The 24,648-nt window shown below is 53.0% G+C and overlaps 10 protein-coding genes across 10 annotated transcripts; 7 read left to right on the top strand and 3 right to left on the bottom strand.

Annotated features, from left to right (window-relative positions):
• Positions 1–998: 998 nt before the first annotated feature.
• Positions 999–3,119, top strand: A1O5_07851 (uncharacterized protein; the record flags this gene model as incomplete). The annotated part of the gene is made up of 3 exons (XM_007748439.1): positions 999–2,691; positions 2,745–2,932; positions 2,982–3,119. 3 exons carry the CDS (start codon positions 999–1,001, stop codon positions 3,117–3,119), a joined length of 2,019 nt encoding a protein of 672 aa, XP_007746629.1.
• Positions 3,120–4,397: 1,278 nt separating this feature from the next.
• On the top strand, positions 4,398–5,787 carry A1O5_07850 (uncharacterized protein; the record flags this gene model as incomplete). Its single annotated transcript, XM_007748438.1, has 2 exons — positions 4,398–5,021; positions 5,074–5,787. The coding sequence occupies 2 exons, from the start codon at positions 4,398–4,400 to the stop codon at positions 5,785–5,787; spliced, it is 1,338 nt and encodes a 445-aa protein (XP_007746628.1).
• Positions 5,788–7,045: 1,258 nt separating this feature from the next.
• A1O5_07849 (uncharacterized protein) lies at positions 7,046–7,624 on the bottom strand (the record flags this gene model as incomplete). Its single annotated transcript, XM_007748437.1, has 1 exon — positions 7,046–7,624. One exon carries the CDS (start codon positions 7,622–7,624, stop codon positions 7,046–7,048), a length of 579 nt encoding a protein of 192 aa, XP_007746627.1.
• Positions 7,625–8,828: 1,204 nt separating this feature from the next.
• On the top strand, positions 8,829–10,292 carry A1O5_07848 (uncharacterized protein; the record flags this gene model as incomplete). The annotated part of the gene is made up of 2 exons (XM_007748436.1): positions 8,829–10,016; positions 10,113–10,292. 2 exons carry the CDS (start codon positions 8,829–8,831, stop codon positions 10,290–10,292), a joined length of 1,368 nt encoding a protein of 455 aa, XP_007746626.1.
• A 659-nt stretch (positions 10,293–10,951) lies between these two features.
• On the top strand, positions 10,952–11,867 carry A1O5_07847 (uncharacterized protein; the record flags this gene model as incomplete). Its single annotated transcript, XM_007748435.1, has 2 exons — positions 10,952–11,398; positions 11,481–11,867. 2 exons carry the CDS (start codon positions 10,952–10,954, stop codon positions 11,865–11,867), a joined length of 834 nt encoding a protein of 277 aa, XP_007746625.1.
• Positions 11,868–13,948: 2,081 nt separating this feature from the next.
• A1O5_07846 (uncharacterized protein) lies at positions 13,949–15,833 on the top strand (the record flags this gene model as incomplete). The annotated part of the gene is made up of 3 exons (XM_007748434.1): positions 13,949–14,385; positions 14,432–15,166; positions 15,221–15,833. 3 exons carry the CDS (start codon positions 13,949–13,951, stop codon positions 15,831–15,833), a joined length of 1,785 nt encoding a protein of 594 aa, XP_007746624.1.
• Positions 15,834–16,372: 539 nt separating this feature from the next.
• Positions 16,373–17,576, top strand: A1O5_07845 (uncharacterized protein; the record flags this gene model as incomplete). Its single annotated transcript, XM_007748433.1, has 4 exons — positions 16,373–16,959; positions 17,073–17,171; positions 17,256–17,370; positions 17,508–17,576. 4 exons carry the CDS (start codon positions 16,373–16,375, stop codon positions 17,574–17,576), a joined length of 870 nt encoding a protein of 289 aa, XP_007746623.1.
• Positions 17,577–18,264: 688 nt separating this feature from the next.
• On the bottom strand, positions 18,265–19,803 carry A1O5_07844 (uncharacterized protein; the record flags this gene model as incomplete). Its single annotated transcript, XM_007748432.1, has 1 exon — positions 18,265–19,803. One exon carries the CDS (start codon positions 19,801–19,803, stop codon positions 18,265–18,267), a length of 1,539 nt encoding a protein of 512 aa, XP_007746622.1.
• Positions 19,804–20,710: 907 nt separating this feature from the next.
• On the top strand, positions 20,711–22,243 carry A1O5_07843 (protein phosphatase PP2A regulatory subunit B; the record flags this gene model as incomplete). The annotated part of the gene is made up of 3 exons (XM_007748431.1): positions 20,711–20,893; positions 20,947–21,592; positions 21,642–22,243. The coding sequence occupies 3 exons, from the start codon at positions 20,711–20,713 to the stop codon at positions 22,241–22,243; spliced, it is 1,431 nt and encodes a 476-aa protein (XP_007746621.1).
• Positions 22,244–23,193: 950 nt separating this feature from the next.
• Positions 23,194–24,636, bottom strand: A1O5_07842 (uncharacterized protein; the record flags this gene model as incomplete). The annotated part of the gene is made up of 1 exon (XM_007748430.1): positions 23,194–24,636. The coding sequence occupies one exon, from the start codon at positions 24,634–24,636 to the stop codon at positions 23,194–23,196; it is 1,443 nt and encodes a 480-aa protein (XP_007746620.1).
• Positions 24,637–24,648: the final 12 nt, after the last annotated feature.

Genomic DNA, 24,648 nt, shown 5'->3' with positions numbered 1-24,648 from the left:
CTGTTCTCCATCCCGCTCCCCATCTCCTCTGCCCTCCACTGCTAATCAAGCTACCTTCTTGAATAAGTATTGAGTCCTGCCATAGACCACGTCCCTCGTATCAGCATCGTTCATGAAATACGATCTCCGGCAGGTCGCCTTTTACGTTACCTTTTACCAAACACCTCCAGAAGGAGAAAGAGACAAGCAGAAAAGGAAAAACAGAACCCTAGCCGCGCCTCCATCATCCTCGCCACCTCATCAAAACTACGGAATACGTCTCCTATTGTTCATCTCTCATTTCAGATTCGAGCCAGCCCTGGTTCAGACAAATACTCAGACAGCTGCCCTACCAACGATACTTGTTTCGATTGTGGCTCCATCGCCGCTCGTTACGAGCGAATTCGAGCACTAGCTTTCCCCTTTGGAGGGCCATTGAAGGGAATCCCTTGAGACCAACAAGCTGTCGAAGGTCACTTCCAGCTCAACCAGTCTTCCAAAGCTATCCGGCGTCTTCGCCAAATCGTGCGCCTAACTCGATCTGCCCTCCCTCGCCCTGTCAGCACACTCCTGGCGGGCCTGGCTCAACACACACTTGCGGACGACACAGGACACACTGGGTAGTGGGCGACGGAGTCGTAAGTGGCCCGGAACGAACTTTTCTCGAATAATTACATCCTTACCCACTTTCAACCCTGGTGACCCTGTTCCCACAACCACCACCACCACCACCACCACCACCCTCCTTCCCAAAGGTACCCCCCTGCCAGGGCCACCAAACCCAGGACCTTGCTAGCCTGCGGCTTAAGGGGCTCCACTATCCTCGTGGTCTCGTGGTGAGCAATCCCGGCTCTTCGTGGGTCGTGGGTTGCGCCCCGTTGGTGTTTCTGCCACACTACTACCGTCGACCGCCAGTCCTGCTCCTCTGGCCCTCTGAAAGCGCCCAGTACGAGTGCGATGCTGTGCGGAACCTGTCCAAGGCCTGAGCATCTTTACCCGCATGATTTCCAGTCTTCTCCATGCCCGAGCCAAAGGATGTGCCAGTGGACGGCTCTATGACTTCGGCGCCTGTTGTTCCAAATTTACCTGCCCAAGTCATTTCGTCTGATATCGCCCACGATTCCTCTTCCACCTCGAATTCGCTTCGTACCAACTCCGTTCGCCCACCTCCTCACCACCACCACTCCAGTTCAACCAGTCTCACCCAAAGCAAGAGCAGACGGTCGCTGGCATCTTTGGCACGTGAGAAGACATCCAACGCCTTCGCCAACTTGGCATCCTTGGGAACAAGTTCTACACCAAGTCTGCGCTCGGCAACTTCGTCAGGTAGTCTATCCAAACAGTCCGCCTCTTCCACCATCCCGCGACCAAGTCTTCCGCGTTCGCCAACCTCGCCAGAATTGCAGGCGGCAGCACAGTCGCGCAGAACGAGCGGAGTGCCCATTCCAGTTCAAGAGTCGAGGAACAGTACCGCGGTCCCACCAATGCCGAACTCGGACAGGAAAGATGGGAAAATGCACCAGACGTCGTCTAAGATATTGCGCATGACCGACGATGAGAGGCCTTTTACCCGCGACTTTCAAGACCTCTTCGCCACCCTCATCACCAGCCTTCCACTCACACCACATCGGGTTAGGTTCTCGAGGGTGGAGGAGACGTTTTTATCAGAGGAGGCCATCACCAATCTCGGCTCTCTAAAGTTTTCTCAGTCCAATCGCATTCCCGACCCCAAAAACCCGTCAAGATGGGTCGTCACAACGACGACGACAACCTTTTCTATGGCCAAGGAGATGGCTCGTTCAGTATGCCAACGGTTTGTAGATGCCCGATTGATTGAATCTGCCGAGTCCAAAGGCAACACAGCCTTTGTGACCAAAGGTGGCGTGTGGCAACTGACTCCTAAAGGCTCAGCCACCCTGCATCGATTCTGCGGTCGGAATGGAATCAATGCCCGACATATTGAGCCTATACTACGGCGGAACCAGATGCAAATGGTCTCCTTGGAAAGGGATTCGGCTACCGATAAGCTTGTCCAGGATAGGCCCACGATTGAGATTATTTTCCGCAGATTCATGGGCTCAGAAGGCCCTAATCTGAAGAGTTCTACATCCTTATCAGACTCGGATTCCGTGTCTGAATATGCCACGGGGCTTGTGGGTGTCAAGATGGCCAAGGAACGACGAGTGTTAGACAAACTAGTGAACAACAGCTTTACTGGTAAGGCTGCATCCGACTGGTTGCTTGATTGCTGCACGACTATCGATCGCAGAGAAACATACGAGATGGCAGAACTGTTTGTCAAGTGGCAGTTGATGGCTCCCGTGGTGGAGGACCGAGCATATATCCGATTGAATCCCATGGCCACGTACTTTCAACCCACCAAGCATGCTATCTACACTATTACGGAGAGGGGACAGCGCGTCTGCGGCTGGCTTGCACGGCCCGCCAGCATTGACAGCGAAGATAGTCGGGATACCAAGGACCACAAGAGCCGGCTTACCAGGGATTCCAATGTCAGCCGATTGAACGTGATCCTTCAGGACGCGGCCCTCCGACTTCTCTTCAAGGAGTTTCTCAGGCAGTCCCTCTGCGAGGAGAATTTACAGTTTTATTTTGACGTGTCGGATTTTACCAGCCATTATCGAAATCTCCAGAAGTCTGGAAAGCTGGACCGACCTGAGGCCGTCAGGGAGACCCTCGCTGCTGCATATGGTAAGTCGATCGAGGGTGCTTTACTCCCCGACCCCCCAGGCTGATCGGTTTAGGTCTGTACAACTCGTTTCTTGCTTCGGGAGCACCGTCAGAGCTCAACATCGACCATTCGCTGCGGAACCGGCTCGACACCAGAATGATCCGTACTAATGCTGATGATGAATCTATGCGTGAGAGTCTCGACGAAGTCGTGGATTTGTTTGAGCTTGCCCAAAGTGCTGTCTTCAAATTGATGGCTAGCGTAAGTTTATGGCGCCCAACCAATTTACGTTGACTGACGCTTGTTCTAGGATTCTGTTCCCAAATTCCTTCGAGACCCCCGGCACGCCGCGGTCCTTCGAGACCATGAGATCGATTTGATCGGCTCGAACCGCGCACTTTCACCCGCGCCTGACCGAACCGTCAGTCGGTCGAATACACGATCATGACCTCTCTCCTTGCATGAATCTTCTTCGACGACTTCAACAGAGACCCGTTTGAGTGGTCCACGCTGGGTTCCAGCGATTCATTCTACAATCCCACATTCTAATGTGATGAATATACGAATTCAGAATCTGTGGTACGGATTCGGTGTACAAAAACGTCATTACCTCATTGCGGGCGAAGCTAGGTGACCTTGCACGAGCATGTCCACGAGTCTCGCTATTTGAGTTATTGCGAGTATAGAGAATGATTCTTATTACTCGGCAGTGTACTGCCACATCTATTGCATTGCATACAATCTTGTACAGGTCCTGCATAGCGTGGTCGGAGGGGAGGCTGTGTGTTCTTTCTACGACTGGGCATAGCTTGAGGGGCGCGAACACTCCATTCTGCATTTGCATTGGAAAGATACCCCTGCGGAGGACGCGAGTAAAGTGTGGATAGGGAGAAAGGACGAGGCATAGAGGGATCGAGGTTATTGCAGACATTGGCTGGGAAGGACGCAGAAGGAAGCTCGACATGTTGGTCGCTGGGCGTATGAAGCGTGCCTGTCGGAAGCTGTGTTGGAAACAACAACGAGATGGACTGATCTTTGAAAATATTGCAGAATATGACCGTCTGTCTAACTTCCTTCCATTGTCATTCTCGTGACCAACCAGAGTCTGGTACCTTGAATCTATGTGACAGGCTCTCGAGGAGTGCTGGAGTGAGTGACTGCGATTCACAATAGTTGTGTCCTCATATTACACTCTACTCGTATTCCGTGCACAGCGCGGACCTATGCCACCGCATTAATTTCGTGGCCCCTGTCCGAACAACCCCTTGAAATGGAAATCTTCCAGAAGGGAGATTCGAAGGGGAAGCGAGATGACCCCTTGAAGATCCCGTGTTCCTGCAGTCCCCTGTTCAATCAATGGCACGCTGACCGGCCAAGGAGTATCGTGCATGTAACATGAGTCGGAGACTGCATTGTTAGTGATAATTTGACCACAGAAAAAGTACTCGGTAGCCGTTTGGCAAGTCCGACGGAGGTGGCTTGCATATGGGCTGAGGCTGAAGGTGTGGTGGTGATTAAAAAGGGGGGCGGTTATCACGGAAAATTGATAATCCGCCACGAGTACGCGAGACAGGATCTGCGACTGCGATGTGAAGGCCCATCGTTCTGGCTTGGCGTGGTCCTACGTGCAACCCTCCACGACAGCAACAACGACAACATCGGTGGCGCACGGCGATGCCGTATCGACCAAAACAGAACACTCACCCCTGCCGGATTAATTGAAGAGATGGCGACTCTAGATGCGCTTCAGCTGCTCAGATCCTCCATCGCGGTCTCAAAGCCCCCAGTTCTCACGAAAGCCTCAGATCCCGCCAACGCCGAAGCAAACCAAACAGATTCATTAGTCGAGGCGACGCATCTCTATTTCACACACCCGGCCCCACAATGTCTCTCCTTAGACACCAAGACACGGTTCACATCGCAGAATCCGGACACCGCGCAAGTTGATTTGCGCAGCATCTTCTTCGCCTGGCAACAGAAGGATGTCCCAGTGCCCGAGTACATCGCCCGCGCCGCGGAGCTCGACAAGGAATTACCCGAGGGTCACAAAGTGAGAAATCTCATATTCGTCGAGCGCTTGGACTTGATCACCTGGCTTGAGGGCGCGTCAGAGGAGTCGGAGTATATCAAGCCTATTGAAGGTGCACCTGCTCTTGGAGATGCCGTCAACAGGGCCGCCGATGTTGCTGGCGGCGCGGCTGTGCCCACGGCCAGCGGCTCAGGTGTCGGAGTCACACAATCTGCCGGTGGGAGACCCGTTAAGGTGATCGATGCCAGGCTACAGGCAATCTACAATGGTGAACGAAGAATGGGTGATCACAATACAGTGTTGCGGGGGATAAAGCCTACCGTAGGGAACCTCTCGCCTCCATACCATTTCCGCTCCACTAACTCTTGAATAGGACTTCTCACATGTGCGAAAACACGCAGAGACCTTCCTCGGACGACGAAAAGGCGTCCCTTCATCATCTACGCGACCGGGCGGCCTGCCAGCGAAACCGGCTCAACTTGCAGCTCGGCCTGCCGCAAACTCGTCCAAACCCCTTGCCTCAGCCGTGTCTTCGAAACGATCCGACCCGATCATTCTGCTGTCTCCGTCGGCATCATCCTTGCTCCGCATGTCCAACATCAAAACTTTCCTGGACACTGGGCTGTATGTCCCGCCCGATCATCCCACCCTGTCAACGCAAACTACAGCCAATCTCCTCCACATCACCCGCACAATGCATTCTCTAAGTGAAAAGCCATACCGCTTCATCCTAGTCGATTCCCCCGAACACTTCAAGCCAGATTACTGGTCCCGGGTCGTTGCTGTCTTTACAACAGGTCAAATCTGGCAGTTTCGAGGGTACAAATGGCGCGAGCCGCAAGAATTGTTTGGCCACGTCCTCGGTATTTATGTCGGGGAGAAAGGACTACCCATTCCAGCGGAGGTCAAAGGGTGGGGGTCCAGTGTCAAAACCTTTGCTGTGGAGAGGTGGGATGAAAGGGCACATGGAGCAAATGTTGAGCAAGAAACCAGAATGTCGAGGCGCTGGAGGGATAGAGAGACAGTGGAGGAGGTGTGGAGATCTATTGAAGGGTATATGAGAGGCAGGGGAGAGTGGAAGCGTTGATCGTTGAGTGTTCTTGAAGGCTTGGTGGATTGATTGACAGACCATCAGAGATATCAACAGCTCCACCCAAGGAAAACGGCTATCTTTGCGACGATTATTGATCGGACATTATGACTTGACGATCCGTCCTTGATGGCAATCGTCATGTTCGCGGACGGGAGTGCAGCCGAAGAAATTACCTTGACGAACCACTGCAGCCAACCGGAAATAAGGAATTGATCGGGCCAACAGGGAGATGGCGAGATGGCGAGATGACCGCTTGTTGCCATATCGGAGGATTTGCACTGACCAAGAGGTGCTTGCGCCCTCCTTGAAAGCGCCCACCTTCCCGGCCACATCCAGCCCTTTTGGGTCATTCCAACATGAAAAAATCCGGAATCACAACGCAGCTGGTTTACCCCAGCCAAGTGGTAGTGGGTGGTGGCTGAGGCGGCCAAGCGGTTCACGAAAGCTCTGGCGGTCTTATCAGCTGGAATGAAGGTCTATCTAGGCAGCTATGAAACACGGAGAATACGGCCCGGAAAGCACTTGTATTTCTGGAGAGTCACCGGGATTGCCGCCAATTCGAAAGCGACAGGCGAGCCAGTGTCATCCTCACCGGCACATGCTGCGGTATTGGTATTTATCTACACCGTCATCGGCCCGCTAATCGCAACGTTTTTCACGCGGTTCTCGCCGATCCCTCGCTTCTCGGATTTCTCTTTTCACTTCTTATTTGACGTTCTTGTTGCAGACTAACGAAAAACACAGGAGAGAAGAAGAAAAGAAAGAAAAGAAATACCATCCATCCAGTCATTCACCGTTGCTGGTTTGGAAGGTGCAAGGCTGAGAACCCCTGAAGGAGTGAAGGTTTGACACGTCTAATAGTGGGAGACCACGGTAGATTGAAGGTCGTCGCTCGTCGACTAAAGTAAGATGGTGCGCAAGAGCCGAGCTACGCTTTCTATGAGAGTTGCAAAGCTGACGGCGCAGCCTCCCCTGCAGTATTAGTTGAATCGCGAACGGTATCAACTTGTCGTTGTTGACCACTGTTCTTATACTTCTAGGTCGACTTGACTTTTTCCCATATCAAATTGCCTTGCATCCTCTGAATTTCTCGCTTCGTGCTCACGCCCGACTGATTCTGTAACAATTTGCAATTATTTCCACATGTTAGGAGGCGTTCCTTTTCCCGACTTCCTCGCCCGTTCCCCGATTCCGCCGAAACTGCCATAGACGGACTGTGTGAGGCCGTGACCTCGTTTTTGTTTCCCACACCTCAGAAAGGCTCATTTATCCACTCACTGCTGAATGCAACTCCACTGCGGATGAAGAGCTGCGTGATGGGGCACCGGCGCTCCGCTTCGGAGACAAAGTGCCTGAACTTCGGATCATCACTGCCTCCCTTTATATCGGTTTGGACTTTGACGTTCAACGCGACCTTCTCCCAGTTCGGGTTGCCCTCCTCGCCTTTGACCAACACCGCGGTCGGCAGTAAACCCTCAACCGCAACATCCCATCGACCGAGCTTAATGTTATGGTCCTTGGCAACCACAGATCCGGTCACTTGAGTACAAGAGCCCAAACTGGCCAATGAGTAGGAGACAGGTGAGGGTGACGAGTCATTTCCGCCCAGAACCTGGTACGTGTCGGTCTGAATCTTATATGGCTTGCCCTCCACGTCAATGGTTTGGAGAGTACCCGTCCCTCGCCCGCGGATGCGCACCGGAAGGCGCTGAAGGGCAGTTGCGGAACCGGAAAACTGACGGAAACTGACCAACGGCCGGCAGAGAGAGGATGGCACCAGCTGGATACCGGCGCAGCGACTCGCTAGTACACCACCCTTGGCTCGAAACATGGTCAACAGAGTTAATAACGTTGTTCAGCCTTCACCGCTCAGATTATTCTCGAGACGTCTCCTTTCAGGTTTGGAGGGTTGACCCTGAGGGATAACGAGAAGCAGGCAATGAGAAGCAAGGAGGTCCGAGGTTGATATCCAGGAGACGAAACCTGGGAAGGGCGCGTTTCTTCGCAAAAATTTCTAGATCGGAGCACAACATGACTGGGGCAGTAATTCCCTGCATAGCTTATATGATTCTTGCCCTCTCTGTGTCCGAAATATGTCCGTGTTGTTGCTGCTGAAGTTTTGTCGGGTCAGATACTATTGCGCCATTTCCCCGACGAATGGCGAGGGATATGGAATTTACTTAGCGGAGAGCTTAATACAGTGTACAGGTGGAGGCAAGGCTGAAGTCTTTAGGCCACTAGAGGATGGCTAAAAGATGACAAGGCTAATAGAGCGCTGTAATGTGAAGGCATTCTGACACATGAGCTGATGGCTGAGAATACCTTTTTGCTTCTTTCCCTACTTTCCCCTTCAAACGGGGTCCAGCAGCGGATACAGCGCGCCGAAGAGAAGTATATGGTGAATCGTTGGCGCCATACATACACAGCCTCGGCGTTGCTGCTACCATACGGAGCTTTAGTGGAGAGACAGCTGGCTGCCCACTGAATTTAAAACCGAGCGCCATGAGACGTGAAGGCCTTTCAAATTCGCGCCAGCTCCCCTCTAGACATCAACCGAATACCGGTACACACTTCCACGCTGCCACGATCTTCGGTCCATACCGACTACAGCCCGGCACTAAGACCGGCGAACAGCGAATACATTAGGTAAGAGAACGGCATCGGGCACGGCATGGCGACATCTGTCCCTTGTTCCTTCGCAACGCAGCCTTCACTATTCCTGTTTGATCATGCATATATGGGTGCCAATCTGCCGTGCGGAGCATTCGATAGCGTCAACCTCCTCGGTCGCATCTTGCTCGCCCATAATCCCCCAAAAGGGCTGATCCCATCGTAAAACGTGCTTGCGAATGACGCCACCGGATTCCCGGCACGCTGAGCGGCAGACCATGGAGAAGCTTGAAGCCGCCAACATTTACCCTTTCCAATTTCAATATTATGCCTCCAGTGGGGAGCCATGTCCAATCCTTAATTCTAATTTCTGGCGAGCAAGGATACAAGCTGGATGAAGCGCAGCCCGCAACAGAATCCTCATCATGCGCCTTCATAACGTCGACAAGAATGTCGAAGACTTGTCGGCCATGACCCCACAGAGCTCGTGGCATTCCTCCGAAAAGACGCCACAAACTCCAATCGCAGAGGAAGAGGAACACAGTCGACAGCTAGAGCCACCACGGCAGCTCGAGTTTGTACCTCCTAATGGAGGGTTCGAAGCATGGTTGCTGGTCTTTGCGGGCTTTCTCGTCTTTGCCAACGTCTGGGGCATCGTGAGCACGTTTGGGGCGTTTCAAGCATTCTACATCAGAGACCTGCTTTCTACCGAGTCGGCATCAGCAATTTCATGGGTCGGTAGCGTACAGGCTTTTCTGGTCGTCTTTACGGGCGTGTTTGGCGGTCCCCTCTTCGATCGTGGCTATCTCAGATCGCTTGTCTTCACTGGTTGCCTCCTCACCGTGTTCGGCATGATGATGACAAGCTTGGCCAAGTCCTACTACCAAGTCTTCCTTGCGCAGGGGATCTGTGTCGGCTTGGGGGCCGGGCTATCCTATGTCCCGACCTTAGCCCTCATCTCGACGTACTTCACGACCAAGCGCCCCATCGCAATTGGGATCGCGGCGGTAGGCTCGAGCGTCGGCGGAGTCATCTTTCCCATCATGTTTCGCAGATTGCAGCCCCAGATTGGCTATGGCTGGACCGTCCGTTGTATTGGCTTTATCAACCTGGCTTTCGCTGTCGTCATCTGCCTCATTCTCGGCAGACATAAGAAGGACGGAGGGGGTCAAGCGCGATCTTTATGGGATCTGACAGCACTCCGCGAGCCCATCTTCCTTCTGTGGACCACCTCATTGTTCTTCCTCTTTTTGGCCTACTACATCCCTCTTTTCTTCATTGTCTCCTGGGCACGCTGGGAGCTGGACACATCCGAGGACATGGCATTCTACATGCTCGCCATCTTGAACGGGGGATCGTTCCTCGGTCGCACGTTTCCATACCTTCTGGGCCAGCGGGTGAAGCCAGTCTACACCCTCATCTTCTCTGCCATCCTCGGCACCGTCCTCTTGTTTTCCTGGATTGCCATTCACAGCTCGGCGGCATTTATTGTCTGGTGTATCCTCTGGGGATTTGTCGCGGGGGTCCTGGTCACAGCTCCGACCTCCACAATGCCGCATCCTGTGATATCACCAAATATGAGCGTGATTGGCACAAGAATGGGAATGAGCTGGGTGAGTTTCCTTCCATCTTGCAAATTGAGATCGGTTTGAACGAGCCTTCTCCTCGCCTGATGACCTTGTCAATACTGATTGACCATTAAATTCCAGAGCGCCGCCGCCGTGGGATCGATTATTGGATCGCCCATCGCTGGGGCCCTTGCCAACGTCGCTTCTGGAGACTTTCTCCATGCGCAAATATTTGTCGGTGTCGTCATGGCAGCAGGGGCCATTTGCTTGATTCCGCCATTGCTCGCAATTGAGAAACATGACCGCAAATCTAAAAGTTGATTTTGCTTGTCCACTTATATTTGAACGTGACTGCCATGAGATCTCACATTGGAGTGGCGTCTCTATCTTTACCATTTGTCCAATGCTGCACAAACAGGAGTTGGAATGGATGTCGTACGAAAGGCCGGGGGAGGCCATCACTTTGCATTACAAGCATTCGAACAACGTACATTGACTAAAGTCTTATACATGAGCGATCGCAGGACTCGAAACCTCTAGCCAAGTAATAAACTCTCCGAATGCTACTGGAGCATTATTACGCAGTACCAAGCATTCCGGTGGTTTATGTTCTCGGGGCAGCCCTGCTTGATGTTCTGCCCGGAATATACGGAATATGCTGTCTCGTAGTCAGCGCCTAGTATAGAATGTCGCTTACAAACTACCCCCCCCCCCCCCCCAAATCTAAGGATTGCGTTCCTCAGCGCTGCGCGTCCGAGCTTCTCAACCGAATGAGCTTGCCATATGCCATGTTGATTGCTCCACCAGCCGCTACATCGCAGATATCAAGGGAGCCAAGTCCAAGCTGTATTCTTCAAGGGAGAAAGAAAGCCCCGACCATCGGATCAAGAATTGGCATGATCAATACTCTGAACATCACCTCTTCCCGGACCCGTCAATTTCCCTGGACCTGGACGAGTCTGTCCTACTTTCCGTATCAAATGTACGTGCTCTTCCAGACAGCATGCGACACGGCAAATCTTCCATTACTCCCGCCGTACCTCTCCGGTGTGTTGATGACATTCTCGGCGTATCACCTTATCTATTTGTCCATCGGACCGTGGCTTTCAACGTTCTTCTTTCCGAAAGTATACCCTCATCTGCGTGGCGAGAAGAAATTGGACTGGAACGAGAATGTCGTGTCCCTCATTCAAGCGGTTGTGATATGTGTTTTGGCAACTCCAGTCGTCCTGTTTGACGCGGAGAGACAACGCAGGACTTGGCAGGAGAGGGTCTGGAGTCAGACGGAGCCCGCTGCGATTGTCCTCAGTGTGGCAAACGGCTATTTCTACTGGCATTTGATCATGATGATTCGACATCGAAAGGTGTTTGGCTGGGCAATGGTTGCTCATGCCCTGGCCGTTTCATTCCTGATGACCAATTGCTATGTGAGTTGGAGCTTCCTCTGTTTGTGTCGGCATTCCAGAGCGCCTTTTCTAATTACTCCCCCCTCCCAAAAACGAGAAACAGAGACCGGCTTTCATGAGCTATGCACCAGCATCCTTCCTGTACGAGATCTCCACCGTTTTTCTGGACGTACAGTCGACTTTACGCTCGCTGAAGATGGAGGGCACGATGATCCAGATCGTCAATGGGATGGCACTGTTTGTTTCATTCTTTCTCTTGAGGATCGTCTACGCCACGTATCTCCAGACATGGTTCTACATGGACCTCTGGGCGGCCTTGACCGCGAGTGACGACAATATCCCCGTGGGTTCGGCGAGGATTCCGATTTGGCTGTTGGTGAGCTACGCCCTGGCGGCGATGACGCTGCAAGGGCTGAACTACCTCTGGTTCTACAAGATCAGCAGGGCTGTCTACCGTAAGGTGTTTGTGGGAAAGATGGCCAAGGAATGAGCGATATGCGAGGCATTTGGGGTCAGCTATTACGAGCCGCGCCCGAAGAAAAAGGATGATCAAGGTCTATTGGTGTCCAGGATCATCTACCGGTAGTCCCTTGATGCCTCCAGGACGAAGCGGATCCGCAAGATGAATGACATTGTCCTGGAGAGGTCGGCGTTCAATCTAATACCCACCCAGGAGAATGATGTCCTTGCGCCTTGCAGCCCCTGGGATTCTGCCTTGCTGCACGACCTTCTCGACGCACTGTATATTCCCTGGTTCTCGGTAGTATTCCACTGACCAAACCAATTCTCTGATCAATTGAAAGCGCACGGTGATCGACTAGAGGTACGGAGTAGGTACATACCTAGGTACTGTAAGTACTTGGATACTTAGGCACTCGTTAGTTAAACTTTCGGAGAGCCTGGCCAAACGCACTCAGCAGGCTACTGAGGCTAGAGGGCCCACTGGATGCGCGCTGGGCGTCAATTTGAGTGCCGGATCCCGTCCGCGATCAGGCCTAATTAAGGGACTGGGCCCTTCTATTAAGCTTCGCCGCGACCAGAACTGAAGATAAGGAAGGGGGAGCCGGACTGCTCGCCTGTGTCGGCGCCATGTGTATTCATACAGTAGTCCCTACCTACTCCCTCCACGTCTTGTTCGACACGACCACTCTACCATTTTTTTCCGAGAATCCAGATTTAGTTCTGCCTGCCTCGAAAATACAAAGGCACGAGAAGCACTCTACTGGTCCAAGACGAAATCATGACCCCAGGCGTCAAAGTACACCCGCCTCCGCCTCTTGACACCCTTGAACGCATTGGCTCCTCACTTTGACCTTAGCCTGTTTGCACGAAGGACCCAGACCGAAGAGGCCGAACACCAAGCAGCCGAACATTCAGCGACCACGTCCGCAAACCCATGATGAGCACTTATCTCGCATAAATAGCGTGGAAGAGTTGGCGAAAGCGGAGGAGGACCCCGCAGACAGTACTGGGTAGGCTGAGAATCCTTGCAAAGAGATGGCACAGCTTGCTACTGAGGTCGAGATTCATTTCCTAGGTCATCACGGATACTGCCCTTGCCCACGCCATTAACTAGTCCAAGTGTCCGGGGTGTGCCAGCACATGTCACAGCGTCTGTCGCTTCCAGGAACCAGCAAATCAACCAAAGATACCCTTGCAGAGACACACATATGCAGAGTGTTTCAGAAATTGCAACGTGGTCTTGTACCTGGCCGGGGCGGTCGGGCCTTGCCTCGTGTGGAAAGGATCAAAAAGAGCCCTTTCTGTTTGAAGCGTTAGCACGGCCGCTTTGGCGTCCACTAAGGCACTTGAATCACACGTCCTACGACCATCACCACAGTCACTAATGGCATCTGCCCTTTTGCGCAGTCTTCTCCCTGACTTCCAAGAAGCCCCTGAATTCGAATTCCACCCCATTCCTTGCCTCCGATGCCTGTGGCTTTACGAGACGGCCAGTGATGGTTTAAGTGAGGAGCATCCCTGGATGGGAGACGGAGCTGCGGCACGGGACAACGGCCACGATCAACAGATGGCTGTGGCTTGCAGGCGCCTACCTACAAGGTTGGTTACGAGGAGCTTTCCGAACCCTGTGAGAGAATATTCCTTTGGCGCGTGGAATGTTTGCTCGCCCCTTTCGGCTCCATGCCCCGAATCCACGCGAGAAGAGCCAGTCAAATTCCAGACGACCGTCCTTCACCTCCAGACGACTCTTATCTGGGGCTGAGCACGTTGACGGGCAGAGAAGTCTGGGGCTTGACGCAAGATAACGCGCGCTTAGGGGGCCACATTGCCCTATTTCAACGAGTGGCTGTGTACCGAGTATCTAAGCCGGCATTGGTATGAGTGTTAGCCAACCGTCCTGTTTTCTGGCATCCCCCCTCCCCGAAGCCATGCATGGGCACCTACCGGGGGTGGCCATGTGACACGGGAGTAGCTCGCAATCAACAGAGGATATTGAAACGGTCGCCGATACCTATCCTGCCTTGCTCTTAAGAGGGTGTCCATCACCTTGAGAGCTTCTACGAGGACTCTTCTTGGACGCGTGACAGGATATCTGCCAGCCTTCCAGCCATGGAGCCAGTTTGTGGCACGTTGAGTGTCGTTGCTGGTGTCGCTAGCATTGTCTCCGTCATCGGCAAATCGGTGGCCACCTTGACGCAACTCCGCCAGAGGTACCGGGAGGCCGAACTCAATATTAATCTGTTGACAGGGCATCTTCGAACTGTACGGACCGCCCTGCTTCAAGTACAGAACTGGGCAGAATGTCTGCCGGAGGACTCTCAGCACTACCAACTGATGATTGACCTTGGGGATGCCATCACCCATTGCAAGTTACTTGTCGAATACATCGACAATCAGATCTCGAGATTCCAGTGGAGCGACGAGGAGCTCTTGAGGGTCGGCAGCAAAGTCCTCTATCTTCTCGAGGACCAAGCCACCAAAGACTGTCTTACCCGTCTAGATCATCAGATCAATGCTCTCAATCTGTGCCTGACAGCGTCCCAATGGTAAAATACCCGATTCTACCTGCAAGCCGGTTGTTAACCAAAGTAGTCGAACACCAAACGATCAGAAACGTTTGCTAGAGAGAGATGAGAGCAGAGAAGTCCTCAACCAAGCCAAGGACGACGCCACGTCTCTTGTCGGTTTCCGCGATTCTGCCTCTTTCGCTACTTTCAGAACCAATCTATCTACAGCCACGAAACTGTCCAAGACGTTCGACTTCGATGGTCTGCTTCTACGACACAAGATTTATCAGAACACCTTTCGGTCAATGCTCAGACGTGCCACTAGCCCCACCGAAGAGCACCCCGGGGAGAAAGGACAACGGCGGGCACTCTCCGATACTCCCATTATTCAGCTTAAGAGTACTGCGCGCGACTCGGCCAAGATCGACCTGAAGCTCAAGCAAGATGCCCGCAAGTTGAGCAAAGAAGTCAAGATCCTTGCTGTCGGAGACAAACATGGCAAATCCGCCATCGTCAAGCAAATGAGACAAAGATACGGCCGACCTTACTCAGACTCTGAAGTCGAACAATATCGACAATCAATCACGTCTCTCGCTGTCAAGGCCCTTGTCGCTGTCCTCGACTACGTCAAGGACATTGGGACCGGCCTCGTCAGTCAAGTCAGCAGAGATCATGCGGCCATTATCCGAGATTTTGCGGAAGCAGGGGGCCCCGATTGGAGAGTCCCTGTGGCACTCGCAGGTTCTGTCAAACACATATGGAACAATTGGCATGTTCGACAAGCTTTCTCGGTGATGCAGCAACATGGACAGACTGCCTAGTAGGTTGCACGGTCGGTCCCTGAATGGCTCGATGTCGACTGATATTTCTACAGCTATCTCAACGCGATCGAAAGGATTTGTCGGGCCGACTACACGCCCAGCAACATGGATATCATCCGAGCCCCCGAAACCATCGACACCATGAAAGAGACGGAATTGGTCATGAACTCATCGACACTGCGCATCATCGAACTCAAGGAGCAATATGCGATGAAAATAATTTCGCAGTTCGCAGATGTCCAATTCTGTCTCTTTGCCATCGATCTCACTTGCTACGACCGATATCTCGATGATACGCAGAGCTCAAACGAACTTCTGGAGAGACTGTCGGACCTCAAAGTCATTTGCCGATCCGAGTATTTCGCCAAAAGCATTATTTTGCTCGTCTTTACCAACGCGGCAGTGTTCAAAAAACGCATTGCAATCTCACCCATGAAGTCCCACTTTGAGGACTACAATGGGGGCAAGGACGTCAGCGCTGCTACGAAATATATCTTCAAGAGGTGCAAACAAGTCAACAAAATGGACTTGCCGCTGTTCTGGCACATTTACGACTATACGGTTAGCGAGGGCGAAGCTGAGGCAATGGACCATTTCTTCATGCAGTCTGCTGCGAGTATTTCAGCCGTGTCGTGGATGAGGGAGATGGGATTTGGAACACCATGACGAGGGGCATGTGTCCGCTGGATTCCTCTGAGCATACCCGACGACAGCAGGGAAACCGTGGTCATGAGAAAGCAGACACAGAATGCAGAACGGCCGCGAAGTTAAGAGAGCCAGAGCGAGACAACATTATGTATACTAGTTCCATACATTGGTTTTATACTGACTGCCTGTATAGGTGGTAAATAATCTACTTGTCACCCCCTGTGCCAAACAGCATCTCCTGGGAAATCTCCTTTGTCAGAATAGTTCATGAATGGACAGCCTCACTGGCCTGAGGGTTAGGGGTCGAGGGGTCCTCCTCAGAAGGCGACAACGGCTGGGCGATAAAGACGAAGGTGTGGCGTCATCGATACAGTAAAATACGAAACACCATCACGCATCTTTTTCTCTCCTACAATTACTAAACTTCAGATTTGTCGCATACCCAATTTCTGTCAACGGATTCCTTTTGTGCTCCCTGGATTTAACTTGCTGTTCCTTTCTACCTTAACTGTCTGCGTCTTTTCAGTTGGAATTCTGGCTCCTCCAGAAACCTAGCCATGGCGACTTTGACGCTCCAAGAAATCCCCTCCGAAGCCGCCTTCAACCAACACATCTCCTCTGCCCCCCCTTCGCACCTACACGTAATTTACTTCCACACTCCCTGGGCAGCGCCCTGCGCACAGACAAACACCATTTTATCCGCACTCGCGTCGACCTATCCTTCGTCCCGCAGCTCCGATCTCTCCTTCCTGTGCATAAATGCCGAAGAATTGCCCGATATCTCGGAAATCTACGATGTGACTGCTGTCCCCTACCTGGTCGTTCAACGAGATGGAAAGACGTTGGAGACGGTCAGTGGGAGCGACGCGAGCAAATTGAGAGCAGCGGTGGAGAAACATGCTGGCACTGGCTCCAACGCGGCGCACGTCAACGGCAATGGGACGGCGAATGTGCCACCCCCCTTGAAGGCGGAGCAACAGAGTCAAGCGCAAACGAACGGAAGTTCACAGCAGCCGACCTCGACAAAGGACCTGAGCTCCTATGCGCCAAAGCCTTCGGATTCGCAGACGGCGCCGGCATATTCGTCAGGCCTTGAAGCGAGAGAGGAGCTAAATGATCGATTGGCGAAGTTGGTGAAAGCCGCGTAAGTTTCACGCTTCCAAAGTTCACGTATCGGAATGGGAACACACACACTTGGACATGGAACAGGTCGCATGTCGCAGGGAAGTCCAACTGACATTGTTTGTGGACGTCTAGGCCGGTTATGCTCTTCATGAAAGGAACCCCCAGTGCGCCGCAGTGCGGGTTTAGCCGCCAGCTCGTCAGCATTCTGCGCGAGAATCAAGTGAAATATGGGTAAGGCTACAATTCACCGCCGCTCTCTTTGACACATCGACTTGGGAACCTCGGACAGGGGGCTAAAAGGCTGCGCAAATATAGGTTCTTCAACATTCTCGCCGACAACGATGTGCGCGAGGGCCTCAAGGTGTTTTCCGACTGGCCCACTTTCCCGCAACTGTATACGAACGGGGAACTTGTTGGAGGGCTGGACATTGTACGTGTTAATCCCCTCCTGCCTTCCTGCTCCTCTCTCAGTATCGTGTCTGTTTCGGATCCTGGGATTCTTGTTTCACGGCTGCTCTGTTCGGTTTCAATGAACACGATGCTGATCAATATTACATTTGTGTATAGGTCCGAGAGGAGCTAGAAGCCGATCCGGATTTCTTCGCGCCCTATCGGGCAACAGCCACCACCGCGTGAAGCGGCCACTGCAGTCGAACTCGCAATTGCCAGACCATGGCCCAGCGGCTAGGACATGTCAATGCTCCGCGCGAGTCACAATGAGGACCTAGGTATGAAATGTGTATTTGGGGGGGAGGGGGCGTATGATCTTTTACAAATGAGAAATGAGTGCAAAACCAAGACCAAAAACCAAAAACTCTTTCTGTATAGTTTGTACGAGGCTCCGAAGTCAAACTCACTGTTCTTCTTTCTTTTTCTGTATGTATATCTGCGTGTGTCTCATCTTGTCGCTGCTCTGCTGCTATAGCGAAATCTGCCAAAGCCCCCCGAGTTTTCTAAAAGGTTCGATACCCTCAAATGTCATCCCCCTCCCCCCCCCCACTGCTTGCAATACTAAGCCCCTGAGACGCGATCCAATATTGTCCTTGGTCTTTGAATCTACGTAAGTACTGCATCTGTGGTGGCACCCCCAGAGTCGTCGTGCTTGAATCTTGCCCCATTTTTCTGGTGCCCCCTGGGGGAGTTCCAGCCTGGCGGCTTCTCTTCTCCGGAGGGGCGAGATGAGTCAGATTGTGTGATGTGGTAAGAAAGAAAAAGTTGGTAGAGCTTGTTTTTTTCTCAACTCGCGGGTTATACGACGGGCAGCTCGCGAACGCCATGGGGATTCGTCGCAGGTACGAGAAGAAGGCGTCGTCCAGAACATCGACTAGTTTCCTCCAGGCGCTCCCGGGTCATCTTGGCCCTCCATGGTGTAAAATCTGATGTTTGCGGGCATTCTGTCGATCATGGACGAGGCTTTGCTCACGAAATCCTGCCGAGCGAGATACGCGCCTCTCAGCCACCTGCGGCCGGAGTTCAGGTCGAAGGCGTTGCGGGCGTGCACGATCCTGAGGTTGTCGAAGATGACGCACGTGCCGCTGTCCATCTTCTCCTCGACCACCATCTCGGGCCGCTCGAGGATCGAGGCGAAGGCGTTGCTGGCCGAGACGAACCGCACGAGCTCGTGGTGTTCCAGTTTCGGGTGTATGTTGCCCACGAAAGGGGGCGACCAGTACACGCGCCCGATGTCGGACATCACATACGGGTGCTGGGCGTTATGGGTTGGACGGTTGGGGACGTTGAGTTCCTGGCGCTTGAGAATGGTGGGTTTGAGGTCCGAGTAGAAATAGCCGTCGTTGTCGTACTCGTAACGAACGGGGTACGCCATTAGATCCCGGACTTTTGCTGGATCCTGCGAATAGAGCAGGTCGACGGCTTTGAAAGTGTCGGCAAACCGAGACTCGCCACCCACGCTTTCGTTGTGAATGCAGTGGAGGAACTGGAAGGCCGGGGGCTCTCGCATGTACAGCAGGTCCATGTGGAAGCCCAGATACTTGGCCGTATAAGCGACATTTTTGGCGTTGGGGACCGACCGGACATCCCAGGTAGGGCCGTAGAAAGTATTCATGAGCGGACCGATGCGGGTGACTATCTGCGAAACAGATGCCTCCGACTCGGGCACGCCGTCGACAAAGACGAGGCCATCTCGCCACAACAGGTGAAGGGCATCGGCTAGCGCATCGTCATTACTCATGTATTCGTTGAAGTCGAACCGATTGGAGTCGCGAGTGAAGGACTCCGAGTCCCACAGCTTCTGTGCCAAACTGTACAGATACCAGTGCGGGTTGCGGAACGGCTTCCTCAGGGAAGCGATGGTCTCCTTGTCGAATATTGTTGATTTCCCTGCCGAGTGAGAGGGGGCATCGTTGCGCCAGCTGACGATGGTCTCGCCTGAGTTCTCGACGGGAGTGATTCTACTGAAGCTAATGTCCGTGGGAATGTCTGCGTAGGAGAAATTCCGTTGTCGATCAGAAGGGTCAATGCATTCCGAGCACTTGCAAGCGTCGCGGGCGAGAATTGGGGATACGAGAGGAATGCCGTTGTCCGCCAGGATGCCTTCTCTCAGCTTTTCACCTCGAGACCGGCTTTTAGATGGTGTGGCCCCTTGCGTTGAAGCTCCAACATTGTCAAACAACTCATTCAGGCCCGTGGCGGTTGGATTAGTATCGGGCGTGGAAGCTTCCTCTAGGTCATTAACAAGGCTTTTCAGCCTCGAATTCCTCGCTCTGACCTCGGGGGCAGATAATGGGCCTGTCCCGATGGGAGCACGTCCTGGCACAATATTCTTGAGTCTCCCAGTCGGTTGACGGATTCTGCTGCCAAGCCTCGCCAGGCCTTTTCCGGCTCCTTGTAGGCGGATTCGCATGGTGATCAATACCCAGCCGGGCAGGGAAATGCTCCGTGCAAGAAAGCTACCGGGTAACAATGCCGAATTTGCAATACGAGGTAAGCGGTTGACCGGTCATGAATCAACACCAACGAGTATATATGTACAAGGAAGCCACAGGAGAGAAGAGCTGGTGGATTAATGATTGATCCGAGGTTCGCAAGGCTGAAGGGAAGCAATTATCGCCAAGAACAATACCAGGACGGAGGAAGTACGGCTGTGAGTTGGTAGGAGTAACAAGTACGGAGTAGCTAATAGCTACCTTGTGCTGTTGAGCAGGGAGGGGTCTAGCTGGCAGCTTGCTTCCATTCGGGCACCCCTGGGCACCCCTGGGCACCCCCAGAGCCTTCTGGTGGCCTCCCCAGGTCGATGCCAAGTGCCCCTCGACATCATCATCACCGCCCGGCTAACCTGCTGTCTTGGTACCTGCGACCTTGCTTTGGATCCTCGTAACTGCCTCACTGCCCTTCGTCCCCCACGATCAGGACCTACTGACATACAACCGCAGTCATAACCATCCCCCTGCTGACATCCGATATCCTTCATTCTTTCCTGCATCTCCCTCGTCTGTCACGAGACATTGTCCGTCTCATTCCCATCGTCCTGTCACTTGAATCATCACCGCTTTGCTGCCTGAGCCGCACCGCTTACAAAACTCTCCAAACCCTCGCATCTCAACCCCAGCCCAACATCGTCACTTCACTTCACCCCATAGACAATCAGCGCTCACTACCGCGCCCGCATCCATTCACATACCTACCACACCTGAATCGAGCGCGACTGCTCCATGCCCCGTCAGCGGTAATTTCCTCAGTCGATCTAGGGTGCTACTGCTGTGTGCGTGCTGCCGGACGTTCTGGACCTGCAGCGCACCCTGTGATGAAAGATGGTCGAAACCGAACCCGGAACTCCCACCTGGAAGTTCACTCAATGTTTTGGCGATAAAGGCGATGTCGAAGACATAACAGAGGCTGATATTATCTCAACTGTCGAATTCGACCACACTGGGAACTATCTTGCAACCGGAGACAAAGGTGGTCGTGTCGTCCTTTTTGAGCGCAATGAGACTGTCAGTGGCTCCAACGCCAATTCCACTGTTCCAACTGCTAACCTTGTGAACAGAAGAAGACGTGCGAGTACAAGTTCCATACAGAGTTCCAGTCTCACGAACCTGAATTTGATTACCTCAAGTCTCTCGAGATAGAAGAAAAGATCAACAAGATCAAATGGTGCCGTCGTCAGAATGCTTCACACTATCTTCTGTCTACAAACGATAAGACCATCAAGCTCTGGAAAGTCTTTGAGAAGTCCCTCAAAGTCGTCGCCGAGAATAATCTCTCGCACGAGCTCACCCCAGCTGGTCCCGGCGGTGGAGGGGCTGCTCGTCCTAATCACATCCGTTTCAAGGATGCCTCACAGTTGAAGCTGCCTCGAATGACCCACCACGATACTGTTGTGGCCGCAGTCCCTCGACGCACGTACGCTAATGCACACGCTTATCACATCAACAGCATTTCGGTCAACAGCGATGGCGAAACCTTCATCAGCAGTGACGATCTCCGCATTAACTTGTGGAATCTCAATATCCAAGACCAGAGTTTCAACATTGTTGATATCAAGCCAGCGAACATGGAGGAACTCACCGAGGTCATCACTGCTGCCGAATTCCACCCCCACAGCTGCAATTGGTTCATGTATGCCAGTTCCAAAGGCACCATCAAACTGGCCGATATGCGCGAGAGCGCGCTGTGCGACCACCACGCCAAACGTAAATATCTTCCGTTCTCGGTTGTAGTTACACACTGACGCTCTGGCAGAATTCGAGCAAGAAGAAGACCCTTCCTCGCGATCTTTCTTCTCCGAAATCATCTCCTCCATTTCTGACGTTCGCTTCTCACACGATGGCAGGTACATTCTATCAAGAGACTATTTGACGGTCAAGATCTGGGACGTGAACATGGAGAGGCAACCCGTCAAGACCATACCCATCCACGAACATTTGAGGCCCCGTTTGTGCGACACCTATGAAAATGACAGTATTTTCGACAAATTTGAGGTGGTCTTCAGTGGCGATGGAAGCAATGTCATGACGGGAAGCTACAACAACAATTTCATGATTTACCCCTCAGACCCTGAGCAAGAGACGGAAGTGGTCTTGCAGGCAGACAAATCGGCCTTCAAGGCTAAGAAAGTTGGAGTGCCGACACCCATCAATGCGGCCAGTCCCAATGGAGCCAAGAAAGGTGGTTCAAGAGCAGGCAGCCCTGCCGCTGCTGGCCAAGGAAGCAGAATGAGAAAGGAGACAGACGCCGACCAGATCGATTTTAACAAAAAGATTCTGCACATGAGTTGGCATCCGTTCGAAGACAGCATTGCCATTGCTGCGACGAACAACGTGAGTCTCCTGGCTCTTTTGTAACCGCCTTTGTCGATGCTGACGAATATCTAGCTCTTTGTCTTCTCTGCTCTTTAGTTTTGTCCCCAAGGGACCTGTGCGCGACTGTTCACCAGTTTTCGTCCTGGCACTCGCGGCGCGCAATGCGCTGGGGTTGAACGAGGCGCCTCTTGCGCTCGCAGCATGTGGGCGCCTGGCTTGCACATGTCGGATGGTGCGTGATTGGCCGAGAGGACGACGTGACTTTGATACGACACCATGCGGGTCGGCAAGGCTGAAGACGACCGGCAAACGACTGCAGAGGATTGCGGATCGGGAAAATGACTACTGGAAGTGAACGACGCAGGGGTTGGCTGATTCTGCACATGTGTCTTTCTTGTCTCCAAGGGCTACACATATGTGGCCCGAGGCGGGGCTTCTTGGATTCCACAATCGAATTTTGCAATGAGCGAGATGGGAGGGAGGAGAACCGACGGATGACAATGCAGGTCCAGGAGGATGGAGGTTAAGCTTTGGCTCTGAGGATCGTTGGCGAAGCAGAACGATTGCAGGGCGGAGAGACAGGATCCGAGCCATTCTTCTGATTGACACATTGCACATTCGATGAGGGCTGCATAACTGCGCAAAAACGACCAATCCATCAAAACGAGCGAGACAGACAGAGCTGAGAATCAAAGTAGCAGAAAAGAAAAATGAGAAAAATTCAACACTGAAAGGGAACTAGCTGTGTAGATGACACATGCACGAGATGTAGGGCCGATGGTCTCTTTCTACCGAGTATTGCACTTCGAATTCTCTCCATGTGCTGCTTCCATGCCATGGTCATAGTTAAAGTCGTGTCCATTTCCCTGCCCACGCAATTTTGGGGGTCAGTCAGTCGTCGCCGAGTGGGGAATATTATTCTCAGCACAGATTCATTGTCTGTCTGCCTGATATCTGAGGCGCCAGCGGCGGAACGTACACATACATACACATTAAAGGTGATGGTCTCCGAAAGATTCCAGACCTCTCTCGGCCACAGCGGCCGCTGGATTTGAGGGGTCTCTGTGGCGACCATCCGTCTCCATGTGTGTTCCCGACCGCGCACCGTTCACTCTCTCTGCGTGTTCCCTGCGGACTCTCTCGAGCTCCTGGCCCGCCTCTTCGAGGCTCCGCTGAATATGGTCCTGGCTTTGCTTGATCTCGGCCTTCTCGCGCTCGATGCCGGCCTTGCGTTTCACGATCTTGGCTCGCTCGAATTCCAAGGCCGAGACCATATCGCGCAGGCGTGTCAGCCCGACGCTGAGTTTGGGGATAGGTGTGGTCTCTCGTGGTTGGCGCGGTCGGTTCAATTGGCGCTTGTGGACGGCGTGGGAGGAGAGCCCATCCATGCCGTGGTGCGTCTGGGCCAACTCGTACTCTCGTCTCCGTTCGTAGTCGGAATCAGAAGCGGAGCCGCCGTCGCCGTCGAGGGAGTTGTCAGGGCTCGCGCCTTCGGCTTCGTTGATGAGATTCCGGATTGTTTCCTTCTCCTTCCGACTCTGTTCTCGTCGCCCCTTCTTGGAAAGTGTAACGCGGCCGGTGTCCTCGACGAAGTCGTCGAATCCTTCGGCGATATCTTCATCTTCACGGACAAGGCGCGTCTCTTTTTCCCTCGGTGGAGCCAGGTAAGAGGAGACTTGCATGCGGCGGGGTTTGAATTCGCCATCCGAGTCGTAATCTTCCAACGCGATGAAGTCTTCCGTACTTTCCGCAGCCTGCTCTTTCGCCAGGCGCGCACGCCGTTCTTTCTTCTCTCTGATTTCTGCGGCGCCGGGGATGTGGGAGGAGATTGCGGAGGATAGAGTTGCCGGCTTACCAAATTTGCTTTCAAGATCGAGTTCTAAGTTCGTCGATGGCTCAACCAAGTCCAGAGACGGGCTGCCACAAGATGAGAGGTCCCGCGGCGTCGATGGGGTGGAGTTGCGCAGTTCGTCAAGGTAGGCCTTGTTGTATTTCGGTCTGTCGTGGTTTTGACCCTCGCCATCTCTGTCCTCGTGGTCTCTTCGACTGATGATATCCTGTGCGGTGCTGGATAGGCCTAGTCTTGTCGCTGATTTGCTTTGCGACGCCGCGCCAGAATCTGCAGCTTCTCCTGCTCCTGATCCATCTTCCTCACCCGGTTCAGCCGGGTTGAATGATACTCGTAGCTTGGATTTTGTTCGTGGAGCGTTGTGAGTCGGTCGTCTTACGATGGGGCCGGTGTCTACATACTCGCCGTCAGCGGGAACGATCACACTAAATTGGCGAAGAAGTGTCAGATAGAGTAACATGCAGTGGACATGTGTTGGCGAAAGTCGCGGACGCAACGTACCTTCGTCGCCATCATCTGGCAAATTATCTGGCTCTTCCCGCGCAACACGCTTCGGTTTCCGTCGCGCTGTAAAGAGAGTCGCCATTGTGAGAGGGTG

Source organism: Cladophialophora psammophila (assembly GCF_000585535.1).
Source record: "Cladophialophora psammophila CBS 110553 chromosome Unknown aczJe-supercont1.12, whole genome shotgun sequence".
Classification (NCBI taxonomy): domain Eukaryota; kingdom Fungi; phylum Ascomycota; class Eurotiomycetes; order Chaetothyriales; family Herpotrichiellaceae; genus Cladophialophora; species Cladophialophora psammophila.
Note: the sequence above shows the minus strand (reverse complement) of the source record. Positions and strands in the feature narration are given on the sequence as shown.